This window comes from Archocentrus centrarchus, unplaced genomic scaffold (genome assembly GCF_007364275.1).
Source record: "Archocentrus centrarchus isolate MPI-CPG fArcCen1 unplaced genomic scaffold, fArcCen1 scaffold_40_ctg1, whole genome shotgun sequence".
NCBI classification, from domain to species: domain Eukaryota; kingdom Metazoa; phylum Chordata; class Actinopteri; order Cichliformes; family Cichlidae; genus Archocentrus; species Archocentrus centrarchus.
This window is the reverse complement of record NW_022060266.1, coordinates 723,658-743,576: the sequence shown is the minus strand read 5'-3', so window position 1 is coordinate 743,576 and position 19,919 is coordinate 723,658. Positions and strand designations below refer to the sequence as shown.

The 19,919-nt window shown below is 44.5% G+C and overlaps 1 protein-coding gene across 1 annotated transcript; it reads left to right on the top strand.

Annotated features, from left to right (window-relative positions):
- The first annotated feature begins 986 nt into the window (after positions 1 to 986).
- Positions 987 to 19,386, top strand: fbl (fibrillarin). The gene is made up of 9 exons (XM_030724671.1): positions 987 to 1,139; positions 4,162 to 4,302; positions 6,203 to 6,355; positions 6,500 to 6,594; positions 6,755 to 6,925; positions 7,447 to 7,579; positions 7,786 to 7,898; positions 12,890 to 13,035; positions 18,526 to 19,386. Exons 1-9 carry the CDS (start codon positions 1,130 to 1,132, stop codon positions 18,548 to 18,550), a joined length of 987 nt encoding a protein of 328 aa, XP_030580531.1. The 5' UTR covers positions 987 to 1,129; the 3' UTR covers positions 18,551 to 19,386.
- Positions 19,387 to 19,919: the final 533 nt, after the last annotated feature.

Sequence of the window (19,919 nt, the reverse complement as noted above, 5' to 3'; positions counted from 1 at the left end):
CAATGCTGTTATTTTTGACTTTTTAAAATCATGATCTCTGCCTCAGCAACAACACAGAGTTCCTGTTTTGTCTTCCAGAAGCTGGATCCCAGGAGAATACAAATGAATTTAAAAATATTTATATTGCAATATACAGAACCAGTTTTGTACAACAAAAAATGTAAACAAAATATTGAAAACTTATATATGCAGATATAACTTCTCAATTAGGCCCACAGAGAACTTAAAAAAATTATTTTAGTGAGGTTATTTCACTTTTTCTTTAAATTGAGCTGCCTCTGGACCCCCACCCCCCCCCCCCCCCCCCCCCCCCCCCATGTGATATTCTACTTATGATTAATTAAATTCAGTTCAGTTTTATTTACATGGCACCAGTTCACAGCAGTCACCTCGATGTGCTTTATACTGTAAGGTAAAGAGTGTGCAACATGAGAGAGAAAACCCCAATCAGGTGATCCCTTTGAGCAACACTTTGCAACAGTAGCAAGGAAGGAGTGCGTATTTACAGGGGGAGACCTCCACCAGAACCAGGCTCAGGGAGGAGCAGCTCTGCACTGAGGTGGGAGGTGAAGGGAGGAGAGGAACAGAGTAAAAACTATGGGAGAGAAGAGGCACAAGCTAACAGCATGCAGAGTGGCGTGGAAACACACAGGAAGTAAACACACTCATTTAAATTGCACATTTTCTACAAGAGGAAAACATTGTAGAGGAAAATGTGACTATGGTGGAGAAGATGAGACCACAGAACATGTTTTATTGCACTGTCAGAAAAAAAAAGAAATATGAGGCTGAGAGAAGACAACCGATCCACGAAAATTAAACTGGACCTTATTGATTTATTTCAAAAGAACTCAAGAAGTGAAAGTAATCAGGCCATATTCCATTTTTCCTTCCTTCCTTCCTTCCTTCCTTCCTTCCTTCCTTCCATCTTCCAGACCAGTAGGTGGCGGTAAGTCACCATTTTGCTGTTTGCCAACCTCCAGTAGTGATTATCAAGAAGAAGACCCGTAGAAGAAGACATTTTCCACGGGTGAAGAGTAGCACGTGGGTACTCTTCTGCTGCGTTCGTTGAGGACAAACGAGTGAACTCCGCACGCTGCGTTGGTCTGAGTAGTTTACGCCAGAGAACATGAAGCCAGGTACAGTAACTTTACATGATGGTACTGGGTAATATCTGATACTGTACGCAGTTAGCCTTCAGCGCTAGCTGAGCTGGTGTGTGGACAGCCTACAGTAACATGCCGGGACTTTGGAAACTGTCGCTAACTGTACGCGCGCTTTCTCACGTGTAACGGTGACACGTGGGCTAAATGTAGCGGTTGCCGAATAATGTGCAGTGTTAGCGGTCTCGGTGAGTGTCGGTCCGCTCCACGTTGTGAGCTCCTGAGGTCTCCACACGTGTCTGAGAGTTAGACCAACACAGCAGCCCTGCGGCAGAAACACAACAACGGTTTTTACTCAACGTGGTTTCTACTGAGAGGCACAATCAAACGTGGTTTCTACTGAGAGGGGACAACAAGCGAGCTCGGTTTATACTGTCCGCTGTAACAACTGTTTAAAGCGTCGTTCGTGCTTTGTTTCACGTCCGTAGCTCCGGCTAATGCTAGCCGGCAGCGGAACCTTGTGTGTTTGTGTTTCTCAGACTCTGTGGGTACCGGTTCCGTTAAACACGCAGCTTGAAAGTAGTCAGAACTTTAGCACATCTGGTCAAATCTACGTGCAGCGCAAAAACGCCTGCCGTTCAAAAACGCCGCAAAGGCCTGGACCGCGGCCCGGTGTGGGTTCATGTGCTGTGTGAACAGAGAGAGGAGAGGCAGAGCCTGTACCCCTGCTTTCTGCTGGGTCTGCTTTCTTCTTCCGAGGGTACGAGGAGCTACGTCATGACTCCAAAGTCCTTCCAGAGAAATGCTTTGGACACTCTCAGTCCTCACTGGAGCTTAAAAACCGTCAGCAGGTCGCTGTGCTTCACCATGATGGTGGGTAAACGGGGGCAGAGAGGATTTACTCAGTTTGGCACTGTTAGTCTTGTTCCTGATTAGTACGTACCAGAGTTTTCCTCTTTACTGCCAGAGCCTCAAAGATGGAGGAAATATTAAATGTAAGTCCTAATTATTGGGAATGAGCAATAAAGCCTCACAGTTCTCACATCTCAAGGAAGTGTGATATTTATGAGACTGAGGAGAGGCTGCCAGGTGTGCCTCAGTCTGACGATGACAAACAGAAGTTCACCGTCAGCATGTGGAGCCACATCTCTGCAGAGTGCTCCCAGTGTGGACGTAGCTCTGTAGAGGATGATGATACCTCAAGGAGTGCACTGACACACCACACAAACTGTCGGCTCTGTATTGACACTGGGTCACTCAATAGTGACCCCTGCAGTAGTTATAAAATCATTGCAGGTAAACAAAATGAAAATGAGATTGAAAAGCTAACATAACCAGCCTGTGAAATATTTAATCACCAGTCCTTAAAATATGACCTCATCATTGTATAATTTAATTTGCTGTTTGTTTGCTGAGTTAAATTGTTCATGAGAAGAGTTTAAATTTTCCTTAAAACCTTGTTTGTGTGAATGCTAAACTGAGCTGGTATCCAAAATATAGAAAATTTGTCTGTAATAAAATTGAGTTAAAATTTTTTATGGAATTTTGTTGTGTTAAATCTAGGGGTGGGACTCGATTAAAAAAATTAATCGAATTAATTAGAAGCTTTGTAATTAATTAAAATCACATTTAAATCACATTTAAATATTTAACATGATAAATATTAATTTAAGTTTAGTTGATGAATGAATCAATATACATAAGCTTAAACTTCAAAATTTTATTTTCCCACCAGTCTGCTACACAGACCAATGAAGGGTGGAAGTGCTCCTGTGATAAGCAAACTCCTGAAATTAAAGTTCAGCATCATAACTGGATAGTTTTATTCAACATTAATGTCTCACTTGTTATAGCTGGAAATCAGCTGTATTCTTGATGTTGTTATGCTTGTTTTAACAGCTTATTTTGAGTTAAAGATTTAAAATTAAACCACAAAAAGGAGAAAAAGTTCGTTCTCCGTTTAACAGCTGCTTTTACACAGCTGGGCTTCACTCTCACGTTGCTAGGCGACATGAGCTACAGAGGTGAGGGCAGGTGATGCTGATATGAAGGATAGCCGCTCACTTACGGAATAAAAGACTAAAAATGGATTAGTTTATGCATTTTTATTGAGGAACAAAGGTTTTTTAGGGTCTTTGCTCCAAGGCGATTTCTCCTCTTAGACACCAGTTCCTCTGCCTTAGAAAAAACTCTTCACAGATGAAGATGGTGAGCATAAAATGTAAGTGTGAGTTGATAAAGGTGTGTTATGGTTATTTTTTCAATGTTGTAACGGGTCTCGTGTTCCGGGTGTGTTGCTCTCAGCCAGGCAGCGTTGGACTTCAATTATGGGATGGGCTGTAGTATTCGAGGTCTTCTTGTTCTCCTCAACCTCCATATCAAGAGGTTTCCAGAGATTGTGCCCCAACAAATATCTTTGTTAATCGTTAGATTATTATCATGAAAAAGTGCCACAGAAATATACAAATAAACACAAAGAAATGTTTTCATACCTTCATAATGTCGCAGCATTGATGAAGTGCTCTTATTGATGTGAGATAGCTCTGTGGAGCCGAGCCCACTCTTCACCTACAATAAAATAAAAAGTTCATTTATCTGAAACCATTTTACACCAGAACAGAGTAAAAACATATTTAATTGAAAAACTAGCAGTAAACGATGCCCAAAGGGGAAAAGATTTACCTTATTGGCGTCACAAGATGAAAATTATTCCAGACTGGGGAGAACTTCTTGGAACGATCCACGAAGGCAGTGGAAAAGGTGAGGGCGAGCAAAACTCCATCCAACAGATCCGCAATGCGTCGATACAGTTTGTTTCCTTATAAACATGCTTTGGCGCGGCACATCCAAATGACACACTTCCTGTATCAGTCACATGATAGTTTTCTTAAAGCGATACACGCATTAATACGGGGTTTCACTCTTGTGCGCCCGGCACAGTGCTGACGCACCAGTGTTGTTCGTCCCATCACTAGTGGACAGCACTGGTGCAGAATGTGTTGATACTTCAGGTGCACATGTATAGATTGTCCTGTAATATCATTTGTGTGTGTTTCAGGTTTTAGTCCTCGCATGGACAGAGGAGGAAGAGGTGGAGGACGCGGTGGTGGCAGAGGAGGGTTTGGTGACCGTGGAGGGTTTGGTGACCGTGGAGGGTTTGGTGACCGTGGAGGACGAGGAGGGTTTCGGGGAGGAAGAGGTGAGACTCTTGTAAAGGTGTTGGTATTGTCACATCATGCAGATTATATGCGTTGCTCGAATGAAAGGATGACTCGGCTCTGCTGATCAGAAGGTTGGTGCTTGATTCCTGGCTGCTGAACCTCAGAGATCAAGAACTGATGGCACCGATATCTTTACCATCCTCCAGGTGCCGAAATCATCAAATACAAGAGAATTAAGAAGTATAACTAAAACAAGGATCTGATACTTATGGGCTCGACACACAGGGAGCGACGTCGCTCGCTCTCCATTCATTTCCTATGGAGCTTCTTCGATGAGGCGACAATCGCTTGCCCTCCTCCAGCTAAGCGACCGGCAACATTCGTGCATGTGAAATTTCGAGCTCGTACACGTAGACGTGCACACGCGACCAGGTGACGCGACACAACAAAGTTGAAAAATGTTCTACTTTTGTCGCTGTCGCGTGGCGCTAAACCAATCAGTGAGGGTTTCATTGACTGACCAATGAGCGGAGAGTATGCTACACACTGCAGTCTGCAACCACTTTGAGCACGAAGGAAAGCACCGTTTTAGCTGTGTTTGACTTCCCTATATTATATGACACTTCACGCAGTGATTATCGACTTACACATAAAAGGCAGCCGTATGGGGACATGTTGGCGTAAGACCAACGTTAAACAGACGCATAGAGAGGACTTTGGTGCTAATATAGGATGAACCCAAGGTTCTCATTGTCTTTTGTAGAGGAGACTTAACAGCAAGATTTCTGTCAGTTCCGGTAAAATCTTCAGACTCCTCATCTTTACTGCCGTGTCTGACATGAACTGCTTTGAAAATGTCTAAATCCCTCCAGTTTCATAACCAATCACATTTCTTGGAGACGAGTGACGTAAGAGCGCGATTCGCAAAGCCGCTGTTGCTATCGCCTCCCGTGTGTTCAGCTTCACCCCAGTGGTGATGCGGCCCATTTGTCGCTGTCGTTTGTCGAGCCCATTACAGTGATAAACATCAGCCTCTGCATTTGCTTTGAGGCCGATGGTAGCCATTATGGTGACTGTTGGCTCGTACCATGTTTGGCCCACATAACTCATGATACGTGTACCTGTAGTCTTACAGAGTGAGGTGTGTCGCTCAAATATGTAAGATCAGCACAAAGGGAAATAAAATGATATGGATATGATGAGGTGGTGATTTTTTTTTTTTTTAGTTACAGCTTCTAGAACTGCACCTCTGCTAGTGCAGGGTGTAGCTCCTACCGAGCTAAAGTGAATTAACATTAGTTAGGCGTCCTCAGTTCCTCTGTTATCATGTTAGAAAAGTACGTCTGAGTGCCGTACCCAGAGCTCTGGTAAGCACTTTGTGTTGGTCTTTTGTGCAGCATTTGTCAGAAGCTAGCTCAGACACAGCTTGTGGGATGTCCATCAGGAGTGTACTGAGCTGGGAACAACTGCTTTCTATGCTCTGCCCCTCCAGGGCACCTTTACAAAGGACACCTTTGGTAATGCTGGGTCAGCCGATTGCCCTTTGTTGTAATCTGTAATCTTATTTGTGTTGAGTTTTTACTGTGGCTAGGTGCTTATGTCCTTCATTTCATCCTAAGTGTTTAAATGTCTCCCTGGTTGAGCTTTAACGTTTGTCCATATGAGCTGCAGAAAGAAAGATTAGAAATCGAATGAGAGTTCTGAGCTTGACCAGCTTCAGACTGACTGTATTTGTCTTGAATCAAGTCTGAAACTGATTTTAACACGTACCTTTCAAATTCAAGGCTTCCTTGTGCTGGTGTTCTTTAAACAAGTTATTTGTGTATTTGTAAGGCGTGTACCCTAGAGGGCCAACAAGCAGGTCCTCCTCAACCAGAAAAATGGTGCCTCTTGTTGGCTGTGCCAATTTTTGCTGTTACAATGTGGCTGTTTTTTCAGGTGGAGGATTCAAGTCCCCAGAGGGTGGAGGATTTCGGGGCCGGGGCGGTGGCAGAGGCACCCCAAGAGGGAGAGGGGGGAGAGGAGGGAGGGGTGGCCGAGGTGGCTTCGGAGGCGGGAAGAAGGTCCTGATTGAGCCTCACAGACATGAAGGTAGTGTTGTTCTTTATGTACTGACGCTGGACTTTCTTAACTTAGTTTTTCACCATTGATTTGCATCCTTTCAACATTTGTTTGCATATGAGACTTTGTTAAAATTTAGAATGACGTGTCTGCCTGTGTGTCTGTGTGTGTCAGGAGTGTTCATCTGCAGAGGGAAGGAGGATGCCCTGGTAACAAAGAACATGGTGGTGGGAGAGTCTGTGTACGGAGAGAAGAGGATCAGTGTGGAGGTCAGATTGGTTGTTACTGTGTGGATCATGACTGGCTCCCACTCAGCTGCTGTATACATATTTGTCTATGAAATCTAAAAACATGTCTGCATTAGTCTGGATTCTTTTAGGGGATCCTGTTGTTGTGAGTCTGTGGTAATGTTCCCTCGATCTCTGGTAGGAAGGAGAGACTAAGATTGAATACCGAGCCTGGAATCCCTTCCGCTCTAAACTGGCAGCAGCCATCCTGGGGGGAATAGACCAGATTCATATCAAGCCTGGAGCCAAGGTCATGTACCTGGGAGCTGCCTCCGGCACCACAGTGTCCCATGTTTCTGACATTGTTGGACCGGTGAGTACTGCACACACTCTGGATTTCTTTTAAATTTCCCATCAGGCATCGATGAGTGCTGTGAGAAAATATGACACACGCAGCTCGGAGGAAGATGATGCATTTCTGAGTGCCTGCTTAAACCCCATAACATTTAACCACAAGGTGAAATCTGGTAAAAATAAATCAACAAATAAAACTATGATTACTTGAATTATTCTTATAGGCTTCACTGCCGCAACTACAAATATAAATGTTACAAAAAGTATCGGGAATTGAACACTGGATATCCCCACATCATGGGAGATATCCAGTGTTTGTTTTTGATGAAGACATTTGATTAGGTCAGTGTATGAACATAACTCCTACTCAGTCTCTCACTGCAGACTGTGTCAGTGTGACATGTAGGTACATTTCTAGGGTGGTGCACTTCAGGTTACAGTGTAGGGTTTCACACGAGTTTGCTGTTGCAGTGTATATTTAACACGCACACAAACCCACTGCTTAAAGGTTGCATTGAAATAATCGGTGTGTTGTTACAGGAAGGGCTGGTCTACGCTGTAGAGTTCTCCCACCGATCAGGTCGTGACCTTCTCAACGTAGCAAAGAAACGAACCAACATCATTCCAATCATCGAAGACGCTCGGCACCCTCACAAATACAGAATGCTTGTTGGTAAGTAGTCGTGGGTATGGCAGGAGAGCTGGTCAAATACCAACAGTTGTGCATCTGCTAATTGTTTTTCTTTTAATCCGAGCCTTCCTGTTACTGAACATGAGCGTCGGTCAGTTAGCGTCTGTCTGACGGGTGTGGCTCGAGAACCTGCAAAGTAAACGTGTAAACAGATGCTGAGGGTTCACGTTAAGTCTGTCCATCTGCAGGGATGGTGGATGTGATTTTTGCTGATGTTGCCCAACCTGACCAGACGAGGATTGTTGCTTTGAACGCTCACAACTTCCTGAAGAACGGCGGCCACTTTGTTATCTCTATCAAGGTATGCTGATAACTGCCCCAGAAGGTGACAGTTCTCCAAACTGAAGGGTGTTTTTAAGGAAGAAAGTTTGACTTTTATCTTTCATCTTTTGGCTGAAACCCAATAATCTTAAGTTAAAGTCTCTTTTCTTCCAAGAACCACACCTTTTTCACTCATTTTGAGTCCCCTCATTTTGAGTCCCCTCATTTTGAGTCCCCTCATTTTGAGCCCCCTCATTTTGAGCCCCCTCATTTTGAGCCCCCTCATTTTGAGCCCCCTCCTTTTGAGCCCCCTCATTTTGAGTCCCCTCATTTTGAGTCCACTCCTTTTACCTAATGATTTTCAGAGGAATACTTTTGTTAAACTGACCTATGAATCACCTTTAAGCATGAAGACACCCTGAACAAATTGGGAAAGGACTACTTCTAAATTGGTTTTAGGCACTTTACTAACAGCCTGTTGCAAAAATGCAGTATTTATTTACATCTGCAAAAAAAATGGCAATGATATGTTTGACATATAGAAAATATAATTATTGCACCATCAAGGTGATTCCCAAAGAGCCATTAGTCAAAAACTCAGCCTATCTCAGCATGATATACAGCTCAGGGCAATGTGATTCAGTCTTATTTATATATAAAAAGGTGACAGTCTCCATTACTTGCTTGTAGTGTGAAGTAGCCCATTCACTAAGTAGTCTAATTTCCACAGCATCATTCCAATAGTTTCTAAAAGTAGGGAAAAGACTTTCCTGCATAAGCAGAAGACAGTGGATGAGAGGATGAGCGTGGAGGTCAGACTGGTTGGAGGACACTATGCAAGCTTGTTTTCTTTTTGGTCCAGGGCACACATCAATCAATTAGCCTGTCCAAACCACATGCTTTACTCTCACAGAGGTTGTAAAAGTCAAATTGATTTTGGGAAGTCTCTGAAATAAAAATGTAAAAATGAAATAAAATACAATAGTAAAATGTTGAAAAAGCTAAACAGAATAAAATAAATCCTCCTGCCTTAGTAAAGGACTATTATGGTTATATTCACATTAAACGGCTCCCATAAGTTGGATGAGTTTAGCGCTAAAGCCCTCCTCGGCTCCGCCTACTTCCATGCATCGACTCGTTCATGCACAACCACACACACTAACAACACCTGGAGACGCTTTAGTGTCTATCAGTTCACCGGAGAGGCCAGCATAAGCTACAAACTCGCACTTATGAGTTCTGTGGGCTGAGAGGATGTTATTCATGTTGTGGAGCAATGTTAGGAGGACGCTGCTGATAGTTTCATACACAGTGGATTCATGTTTATTATTGTACTTAGAAAATATCACCCTTTTGATTACGGTTGTAATCAAAAAATGAACTCATGATAAATGAACTCAGCTTCACTGAGGCTGAGGGTCCACAAGGAAAGAATAAAGCTGGAGTTGTGTCTTTGGACAATATTGATACACAAACATGCTGTCAGAGGAGCTCTCGGTGAATTTGTCTCCTTGCCCCACCATCTGCTGAATGATGAGAAACCACTGGCAGATGATTCAGTTCATTCATGAGCTTCGTCCCAATCACGGTTATGTCAAGCTAGCTAAAGACTTCATACCTTCATCACCACCACCTTTTTTTGTTTTTGAACTGGACAGATAGTCTGAGGCAGCTTAATGGAAGGCTTCTTCTAATGTTGAGCATGATGAAGAGTGATGTGGAAGATTAAATGTGTCTCAGGACCAAAAAAGCATTGTGTCCATTCATGAGCTGTTACAGCTCTTTAATGGTGCCACTGGGAAAGTTGGGGCAGTCTGGTCCAGCCTCCAACCATGAAGAAAAGTGGGTTTAATTTACACATCAAGTCCAAATGCACTAACTTTACCTGGAACTCTCAGGGTTTGGTTGGGGGGACCATGGAGTGCAACATCTTCATCCCTGCTGCTTGTGCAGTCCATTTCTGGATATCTGTAGCACAGTTGTTCTGGAAAGTGTCAAAATGATTAAATATTCAAAAAGCCTGTCATCCCTGAAATAAAGTACAGACAACACACAATGAAGCGATACTGGGAGCACTGGATGACAAGTCTGGTTTGGCCTCAGTGTGACCTTTGGGATTTCCACGCTTGTCAGTGATACGGTGGCACAGGAGCCCGTCAGCTCCTGGTTCGAAGCAGAAGGTATGGAGAGATGTCTGCTGAAGACTGGAGATTACGGCGTGTCGGTCTGTATGACTGCCACTGAGTGCCCCCCTCTGCATCAGAAACACACACATACAGCACAAGTATGTCCTGTGGCACATTGTAAAAGCTGTTTTATTAAAAAAACAACAATATTGAGCATCTGAGTCGATCCAGATGAACTATCAACAGTATTCTGTGAGCAGCTGGGGAGGAAATACAACCAGGCTTAAGGAGAAGTGGACCTCCATCCTGCACATCACCAGTAAACCTGTGAGCATCCTGCTTACACACCTGAACACGAGAGCATCGCTGTCCTGGCTCCAGCCAAACTCTGTTGCCTTCAAGTACCTGCAAAAAGTAGTCACTGATAAAGAGCTCCTGCAAAAAACATGGGAAAAACCAACAAAACGCAAACATACAGGGCAGCTCTGTATATAACAAATCTGCTGCACAAAGCTCCAGGAAGAGAGTTCAGACTCACATCTGTGTGTAGCAACAGTGGATCACAACTGAAGGCAAAAACAAGGATGGCCAAGACCACCAGAAACACCAGCACTCAAAGAAGCAGTTTGTCATCACGGCACAGACGGTGGACAGAGGTGCAGTCACAGGTTCAGGCGTGTCACCTCAGCTCAACGCGAGTAAAACCAGACAAGGCTGCGTCCATGTGAGCAGAGTCATACCATCGGTGTCAGGAAGATCACTGAGGGGGGGTTAACAGAGCACCCGAGATCTGAGATAATCTGATAGTATTTTCAGATGTTGTATACTACAGCTCGCAGTAATTGGTAAATACATTAGTCAGCGATCTGAGTAGTTCAGTGATTTCTACATGAGTTTATCTGCTCAGTAGAAAACAGTATCAGATATATGTAAAGTCTTTTTTCAGGCATGACACAATTATCATTGTAGTGTCTCTGCTGTTTCTGCGGTATGAGGACGAAGTGAATTATCTTGGCCTGCTCTTACTGACCCCCCGCACTGTGACATCACTTCCTCCTGACATTTATACTAATCTCCTAAAATTAGCAGCTTGTTTAAGTTGCACACTTTCATTAACATTTCAAACATCACTGTTCTGTTTAGATGCTAATGAGCTGAGTTAAAGTACCTGATGCTGCCGGGTCGCCCCGGAGTCTCAGTGCAGACTTCACACGGGGAGCGCAGCGAGGCGTCTGCAGGGTCCGTGTCATGGCTGTGCAGGAAGGATCTCCAAGAAAGTGAGCCAAAGAAGCTTTGTGACAGCAGACTGAGTCACTTCCTGTCTGCATTTCCCTGCAGTGCCCACACCTGCACCGGTGTTGCCCACCCTCTCCACACCTCCGTGCAGCAGTGGCTGTTCCTCTGCTTCATTTTTAGTAAAATCTTTCTCTCCTCCTCACTGGCTCAAAAGCAGGACTTGCGACTCAAGTCCTGATTTGGGAGGTGAGAGCCGCCTCGGCCCTTCGATCGGTCCATCTGCTGTTCGCTGAAGCCTCGACACAGATGATCTCAGTGGAAGGGTGGCTGTCGAGAAGCCAGAGGTATCCAAATGAAAGAAGAACTGGACGGAAAATCTGTGGCAACAGGTCTGATGGTGTGATGAATCCCAGTGTGACCTTTTTGTTGGGGGGGTGGGGCAGTGGCAGTACTGTACACAACCACATGAATGTGGTGAGGAACGACAAACATTCGTTTGAGTGCACTCTTACCCTGACGTGCCTTGTTTGGGGAACGTGGGTTCCCACCAAAGACTGTTCTGTGGTTGGTAGCAGCAGGTTATCCTGGCTCCGCTGACAGGTCCTCACACTGACACTTTCAGTTGTAGAGTAACAAACACACACACATTAGAGGTCACACGGCTGTATCGGTCATGACTGAATTCACAGCTGCTTGAGTCATGTGTAGCAGGAACAGTCTAAACGCTGTGATGGGGAGAAGTGATTCAGGGTTTGTATGGGTGCTGGAAACCCTTGAAAATGCTTGGTTTTTAATGTTGTGTTTTCAAGGTTTGAAAAGTGCTTGAAATTTGGATATAGTGCTTGAAACTGCTTGAAAGTGTAACCATTTTTTTAAAATAAAAAAATCTGATTAAGTAGTAAGAGATGGAGAGAAACTGAGTCGGAAAGTCTACAATGAAAATTTCTCCACCAGGCCTGCACGTCTGCATGTGACCCCCCCCCCCCCCCGAAGACACAGTCGCTGTTTTAATGAGTGTTCGGTGGAAAACTACAAATTCCAATTATGGATAATACTCGTCTTAGGAATTATATTTAGGTCAAAAGTCACACACAAGAGAAAAAACAATCCATGCAAATAATGTGATTCTGCGCGCGCAGGTTTTCAGTCCTCACGAGTAAATTCAGTAACGTGTGCGTAGAACTCAGCAGCTGCACGCACAAAGAAACATGGCACGCACACACAAGTGTCTGCTGTGTGCACGCTGCTGCAGGGTCACACTCGTCTGCAAACTTCACGTGTGGAGCTGAATTCTACACCTGTGAAGAAACTGACTTTTGGCCATTTGGGCGGAGCCTGTGGAGCCTAATGTGATTGGTCGGTTTGATGGATAGTTCAGGTTACTGCGTTAAACCGCGGCAGCAGCATCAGAGCTGCTTTAAACACAGTCTGCAGAATAAAGTCTCCAGAATTAACTATCAGTACTTCTGATTTCTGGACTTCTGTCAACTTACAGCATAATACAATCGTTTTCATGTGATTAAAAAATGTGACATAATTTTGAGTGTGTGTGTATGTATTTGTATAAATATGTATCCCAGTGTTAATGTGCTTAAAATGCTTAAAGTGCTTGAATTTGACCGTGGAAAAGGAGTGTGAATGATTTGGTCTGTGTGGTCTTCTTCTTAAGGCTAACTGTATAGACTCGACAGCAGCTCCAGAGGCAGTGTTTGCCTCCGAAGTGAAGAAGATGAGTGCAGAGAACATGAAACCACAGGAGCAGCTCACACTGGAGCCCTATGAGCGAGACCACGCTGTGGTGGTGGGCATTTACAGGTAAGCCGACGTCACTCGACTCAGTAACGACTATTAGTGCTTCAACAGGACTGTTTGGTTTCAGTTCATTTCCAGAGTGTGTGAGCAGTATTGTTTGTACTCTAAGCATTCAAGGTGCTTTTTACTACCAAAGAGAGACCCATTCACACTGCACTTTTATTTTATGCTAAGCGATTCCTAAATATCAGGCAGGTTCAGTGTCTTGCCTGAGAACGCTTTGAGATGCAGAGTGGCAAGGCCAGGGACTGAAACACCGATCTTCCGATTGGCTGATGACCTGTTCAGCTGCCCCTCCATTCCTTCCTTATCTAAAGTAAGCTAGCTGTTAACCCTCAAGTTGGCCAGTGAGCTCTGAGGGTCACTCCAAGGTTTAAATTGGGGCTGGAAAATGTTCTTTTTCACGGTATTTTGTCAAAAATAAATAAAATTTGGATTTCACTGTTTTAACAAAGTGCTTTAACAGTTTGAATAAATCCACACGTTCCACAGTCATGGTGGAACAGGAAGGGGCCGTCCCCAAACTGTTCCACAGAGTTGGAGCATCAAATTGTCCCAAATGTCTTGGTATGCTGAAGCATTAAGAGTTACTTTCACTGGAACTAAGGGGCCGAGCCCAACTCCTGAAGAACACCCCCACACCATAACCCCCCCCCCCCCCCCCCCCCCCCCCCCCCACACACACACACACACACACACACACACACCATAACCCCCCCCCCCCCGCTACCCCAACCTTTACACTTGGCACAATGCAGTCAGACAGGTACCGTTCCTCTGGCAACCATCAAACCCAGACTCCTCCCTCAGATTGGCAGATGGAGAAGTGTGATTCATCCCTCCAGAGAACACGTCTCCACTGCTCTAGAGTCCAGTGGCGGCATGCTTTACACCACTGCATCAACACTTTACACCACTGCATCACCACTTTGCATTGAGCTTGGTGATGGAAGGCTTGGATGCAGCTGCCATGGAAACCCATTCATGAAGCTCTCTGCACACTGTTCTTGAGCTGATCTGAAGGTCACATGAAGGTTGGAGGTCTGCAGTGATTGACTCTGCAGAACGTTGGTGACCTCCTATCATGGTACCACACTGGAATTGGGTCGCTCTCTCAGGAGCTCAGTGATTCTTTGACAAAAGTTTGTAACGGTCTGCATGCCCAGGCTCTTGATTTTATAAATCTGTGACCATGGATGTGATTGGAACACCTGAATTTAATAATTTGGATGAGTGAGTGAATACCTTTTGGCAGTAGAGTGTATTAAATAGACTCCAATTTAATAACACATTAAGGTTAATTATGGAGTTCCACAGGGTTCTGTGCTAGGACCAATTTTATTTACATTATACATGCTTCCCTTAGGCAGTATTATTAGAAATCATTGCATCAATTTTCATTGTTATGCAGATGATACTCAGCTTTATCTATCAATGAAGCCAGATGACACACATCAATTAGTTAAACTGCAGGAATGTCTTAAAGATATTAAGGCCTGGATGACCTCTAATTTCCTGCTTCTAAATTCAGATCAAACTGAAGTTCTTGTTCTCGGCCCCACAAATCTTAGAAACATGGTGTCTAACCAGATACTTACTCTGGATGGCATTACTTTGCCCTCCAGTAACACTGTGAGAAATCTTGGAGTCATTTTTGACCAGGATATGTCCTTCAATGCACATATTAAACAAATATGTAGGACCGCTTTTTTGCATTTGTGCAATATTTCTAAAATTAGAAACCTCCTTGAGCCTGGTTGGCTTAGTGGGGAAGCCGGCGACCACATACACACGCCGCGGTGCGGGTTCGCGTCCCGGCCCGTCGGCAATTTGCCCGCGTGTCTTCCCCCGTATCTTTCCCCCATTTCCTGTCACTCTCCACTGTAGACAAAAGCCGCTATGGCCAAAAATGCAAAAAAAAAAACAAACTCCTTTCTCAGAGTGATGCTGAAAAGTTCATGCATGCATTGTTTATTTTTTTGGTAAATCAGGCTGTCCTTTCAAATTTTCTGAAAAGCCTTCCATAGGTCCAGAATGCTGTAGCAATAGTACTGACAGGGACCAGAAAAATATTTTTTCCATATTGGCTTCCTGTTAACTTCTCTGCATTTTGCAGATGATGGGGTTCTGTTGGTATGATGAGGTGGACTCCAGCTCACATTAGTGTGGTTTTCAACCAAGTGTGAAGCGGCTGGAATGAGCATTAGCACTTCCAAGTCTGGGACCACTGTCACCAAGTGCTGCTCATAGGGGTCATTTTGACTGTTGTGTTTTCTCTGTATTATTGTAGGGTCTTTACCCACAATACAAAGCGCCTTCAGGCGACTGATGGGATTGGGGCTATATAAATAAAACTGAATTGAAAGTGAAGCTGTCACTTTACTGGTTAGTCAACATGCCTCCCTCACCTATGATTAGATGCTCTGGGTAGTGGCTGAAAGAAAGAGACTGCAGATACAGGGTGGGGGACTCAGAGAAGAGGCGGTGCTACTCTGCAGACAGTTGAGGTGGTTCATCTGAGTCGGATGCCTCCTGGGTGGAGGATGGATGTGGTTTTTGTCATTTTGGATGAATGTTTCCGGGGCTGTCTCAGGTTGACCCTGAGATGAGGGAAACCCTGGGATGTCTGTTCCACAAACAGGTTTAACTTAAACCAAGTCCCTTACTGGGCTAACGGACTGAATTGAACCTGCTTGTCGGCAGATTTTCTTCAAAGTTTCTCTGAATGTTGCCGTCCTGCACCTGAACCAGATCACTGACACTTTCCCTTCTTCATAAAATGATCAAGGCACATAGTAAAGTAATTTTCAGGAGTTTTGTTTTACCAACGTTGAAATCCCAGTTTATTTTTTATGACTGCTTTTATTATCAGTTTTCAGCTCAGAATAAAATCTTTAGTCTCTGAATAGCAAAGGGGCAGCTAACAGCTAATCAGCCAGTCGCTCTCAAACATTTGTCATTTAAAAGTTGTCTGTATAAAGTTTCAGACACACAGCAGCGGTCTACGAGCAGGCATCTGTTGCATTGTGGTCTGTCACTGTTGGATCTTGGAGATGATGTGATTTACCCATTGAATCCTGTATCAGAGCTCTGCTGATGGCTTCTTTTTCTTCTCATGTGTGCACTCAGCCTGAACATAATCAGTTTATTGAGCCTTTGTAGAACGGAAAACTCTGAGTTAATCAGTTAAGAGTTTATGGTTGTACTCAGTTTGTTAAACCTGCTCACTGAGCTAGGGCCCAGTTCCTAAGATGGGGTTTATGCACACATGGCAGCAGAGAAGAATCTTTAGCTGCTGAACCTCCATGGTTCCTCAGTCCAAGCTTTGCCAGCTCCTGCACTGAGTGTGTTAAACGGCTCCATCTGGTGGACTGAAATGTTTTTACAGTAGCGTAGTGTGGGACACTCTGACCTTTTCATTTCATTTTAAGGTTCAGTCCCAGTCCAAATGGGGGGAGCAAAGTATTTATTTTTTTGCATTTTTGGTCATAGCGGCTTTTGTCTACAGTGGAGAGTGACAGGAAATGGGGGAAAGATACGGGGACGCAAACCCACGCCGCCCGCACCGCGGCGTGTGTATGTGGTCGCCGGCTTCACCACTAAGCCACCCAGGCGCCCGGGGGGGGGGGGCGGGCAGGCAAAGTAAAAACCAATTTCTCCTGACTTGCATTAAGAACTTAAAAATCTACCTTCAGAACTCAAGTAATGACCTAAGGGGGGGGGGGGGGGGGGGGGTACACCCTGAACAGGTCACCAGCCTGTCGCAGGGCAAACACACAGAGACAAACAACCATTCACGCTCTCATTCACACCTATGGGCAATTTAGAGTAGCCAATTAACCTCACCCCAGTAAGTGATCACCTTCTGAAATATTTTCATCCTGATGGGGAGTGTGGGGGCTCACTAGATGGTGAGCATGGTGTGAACCACATGCCTTTAGTCACAGATCACAACCCAGCTGGACAGCTGTTGGCAGAGGTGGCAAAAGTACTGACATTCTGTACTTAAGTAGAAGTACAAGTACTTGTGTTAAAAACTACTTTGTAAAAGTTGAAGTACTGGTTCAAGTTTACTTAAGTAAAAGTAAAAAAGTACAGGCTCTGAAATGTACTCAATGTAACAAAGTAAAAGTAGTTCTTAGGAGGACGTTTCTACCTGCTATTTTTGTGTAAAGCTAACTGAACCTCATTATATATTATTGTAATAATATAAAATAATACATTAGATTGGAATAACATTTCTATTCTCAATTTTAATCCTAATGAATGCTCTCAGCTTGAATCTGTTCTGTAGGACACAAACTGTGAAAGGGAATTTAAACCCAGCTCTGTTCTCTGAGTCCTCCATAGTAGAGGGTGACTGTGCCTCCACCTAAACACCAACATGAGGATACTCAGGGGTTACAGTGGGATTCAGAAGGTGGAGGAACCCTAAGATCAGCTGTAGTGTCTCTGCATGGGGAGAAGAACCACAGCTTTCTATTGTAGCTGCAGTAAATGATGTTGGTGTGCAGGCTGTGATCAGCTGACCTGCTGATCTTTCTCCATCTGAGTGAAGTTCTGTTCTCTCCCTGAAATGCAGCAGCTCTTCTTTTAGCTAGCAGACACACTGTGTGACAAACTGCACACACTTTGTGTGTTTGATATTTGTTGAGCATTTAAAACTACCTGCTGCATGTTACTCCCTTTATGCTCGCTCCTCTCCTGTAGCGCTAAATGCTGAATTACCACGAGCACAACTTATGGACATCGGCGCTCCGGCCCACTGTAACCCCTGATTATAGCGCTATAAATGATACATAAATTGTCCGGTTTGGCCTCTTTAATGTCTCTGGCTGTGATAAGCCCGGTGATGGAGGATACTCCAGTACGATTGTCTCTTATGTGTTGTTCCTCCGTTCAGGCTCACATGGTTTGATGATTGAGGCGCGCTGACCAGAAATGCTAACGAGTTAAACCTAAAGTAACGAGTCTGTTTGAAAATGTAACAAGTAGAAAGTACAGATACGTGTGTAAAAATGTAGGGAGTAAAAGTAAAAAGTAGTCAGAAAAATAAATACTCAAGTGAAGTACAGATACCTGAAAAAGCTACTGAAGCACAGTAACGAAGTATTTGTACTTCATTAGTTCCCACCTCTGCCTGTAGGAGATGGTGGACAGGTGTCCACCCTGACCTAAAGACCTTAAGGCCCCATCTTCCAAACTGCTGCACTTAGCTCTAAACACAGGAGGGAGAGCAGATGGAAGGTTGGTGGTTTGATTCCTGGCTGCTCCAGCCTGCGTGCCAAAGTATCCTTGAGCAAGTATCAAACCCGATATCGAAAATAGGGGTGTGTGTTAATGTTAGAAAGTGAGTTTGAGTGCATGCAAACGTGTTGTATAAAGCGCTGTCCACAGAGCACCTGTGTGTCCACCTGTGTGTCCACCTGTGTGTCCACCTGTGTCCACCTGTGTGTCCACCTGTGTGGTAACCGTGCTTCCTCTTCTTCTCAGACCTCCACCCAAACAGAAGAAATGACGAGTGAAAGAAGGCCGAGGCCAACGAGGAACATTTGTAACACCGTCTGCTTTATGTTGCCCTCCTTCCCACTTCACCTACCTGCCTGCAGCTTCCTCCATGGACTGATCGCATCACCAGGATTCAAGCTAACGTTTAGCTGGGGTTCCTCCTCCTGAGTCCTTCAACAGCTGACTGACATCCACCTCCTCTGCTGGTTCCTTTTAGAGCTCATAAGGCTGAGAACACATTACATGATATCTGGATACAGTTTGGCCATAGCTTGTCAACTTTTTAAATTTTTTTGGAATCTGTAAAAAGGTGTTAACTGCTTTCTGACGCAGTCATACTTCATCTTTGTTGTGCAGTGATACACAAGGTAGCAGAGGTCCTGTGTACTTTGACCCTGCTGCCCAAACATGACCCTTCCAGCAGCTTTATCTTAAGGACTCTTCTGTGGTCTGACCCCTGTTTGGACTGCAGTGAGCTTTATCTGCTCCATGCCATCATGTTTTTGGCTTTTCTCTCCTGATTGTTTTTTTTACTGAATTCTTCTTTTAGTAGTCTGACTGTGGGCCCATGCAGCCACACTGCTGGTATTTTCAAATAGTAATCAGCTTGTCAGAACATAAATGCCATATTTGAAGTGAATATTTTGCCTGTGACCCACTGTGTAAGGAAGGAAGCCTGGTCTGCTGGTGGGATGCTAACCTGTGTGCACAGACCCGTGCTGTTTTCCACCCTGACCTCTAATTTGATCCAAGTATAACTTTGTTGTAAACAGTTTATGCTTGAACCAGTTGATGTATTTTCTCACGACTGGCAGATTTAATAAAAGACTTGTTTTTGCTCCTGTTTGCCTTGCTCAAGATTCACAGCAGTGGACTGCTGTTTTAAAAATGTCGCTGCTCACTGGTCATTTTATTAGGTACACTTGGTGAACTGCTTGCTTATGCAAATGTCTAAGAGCCAATCCTGTGACAGTAGCTGAGTGCATTTAGGCATGCAGACATGGCCAGGCCTGAGCACCAGCATGGGCGGCAAGGGTGGGTTGGTCTGAGTATTCCAGCAGGTCTGTGTGATGCTGCGTGGATGCAGTGTGATGCTGCGTGGATGCAGTGTGATGCTGCGTGGATGCAGTGTGATGCTGCGTGCCTCTGAGGGACGTTTCCAGCACCTTGCTGAGTCAAACTCCAGAATAAAAAGGGGTCCACTGTGGTGATAAAGCGTCTCGGTGTTAATTTTTCTCAGAGATCCACGGAATGTTTCGAGCATGGTGGAAGTGCTGGAATACAGGGATAAGAAACTGAAGGCCATAGCATGAGGAACGCCATTTTGAACCCCTAACCGAACAGTGAGCCCTGTGTGCTGATTATCAGTGATTAACCTT

Bases quoted from the DNA above. Each gene is read 5' to 3' on its own strand.
- fbl (XM_030724671.1), top strand. The intron at 6,926-7,446 runs GTGAGTACTGCA...GTGTTGTTACAG, and splicing joins TTTCTGACATTGTTGGACCG to GAAGGGCTGGTCTACGCTGT. The intron at 7,899-12,889 runs GTATGCTGATAA...CTTCTTCTTAAG, and splicing joins ACTTTGTTATCTCTATCAAG to GCTAACTGTATAGACTCGAC.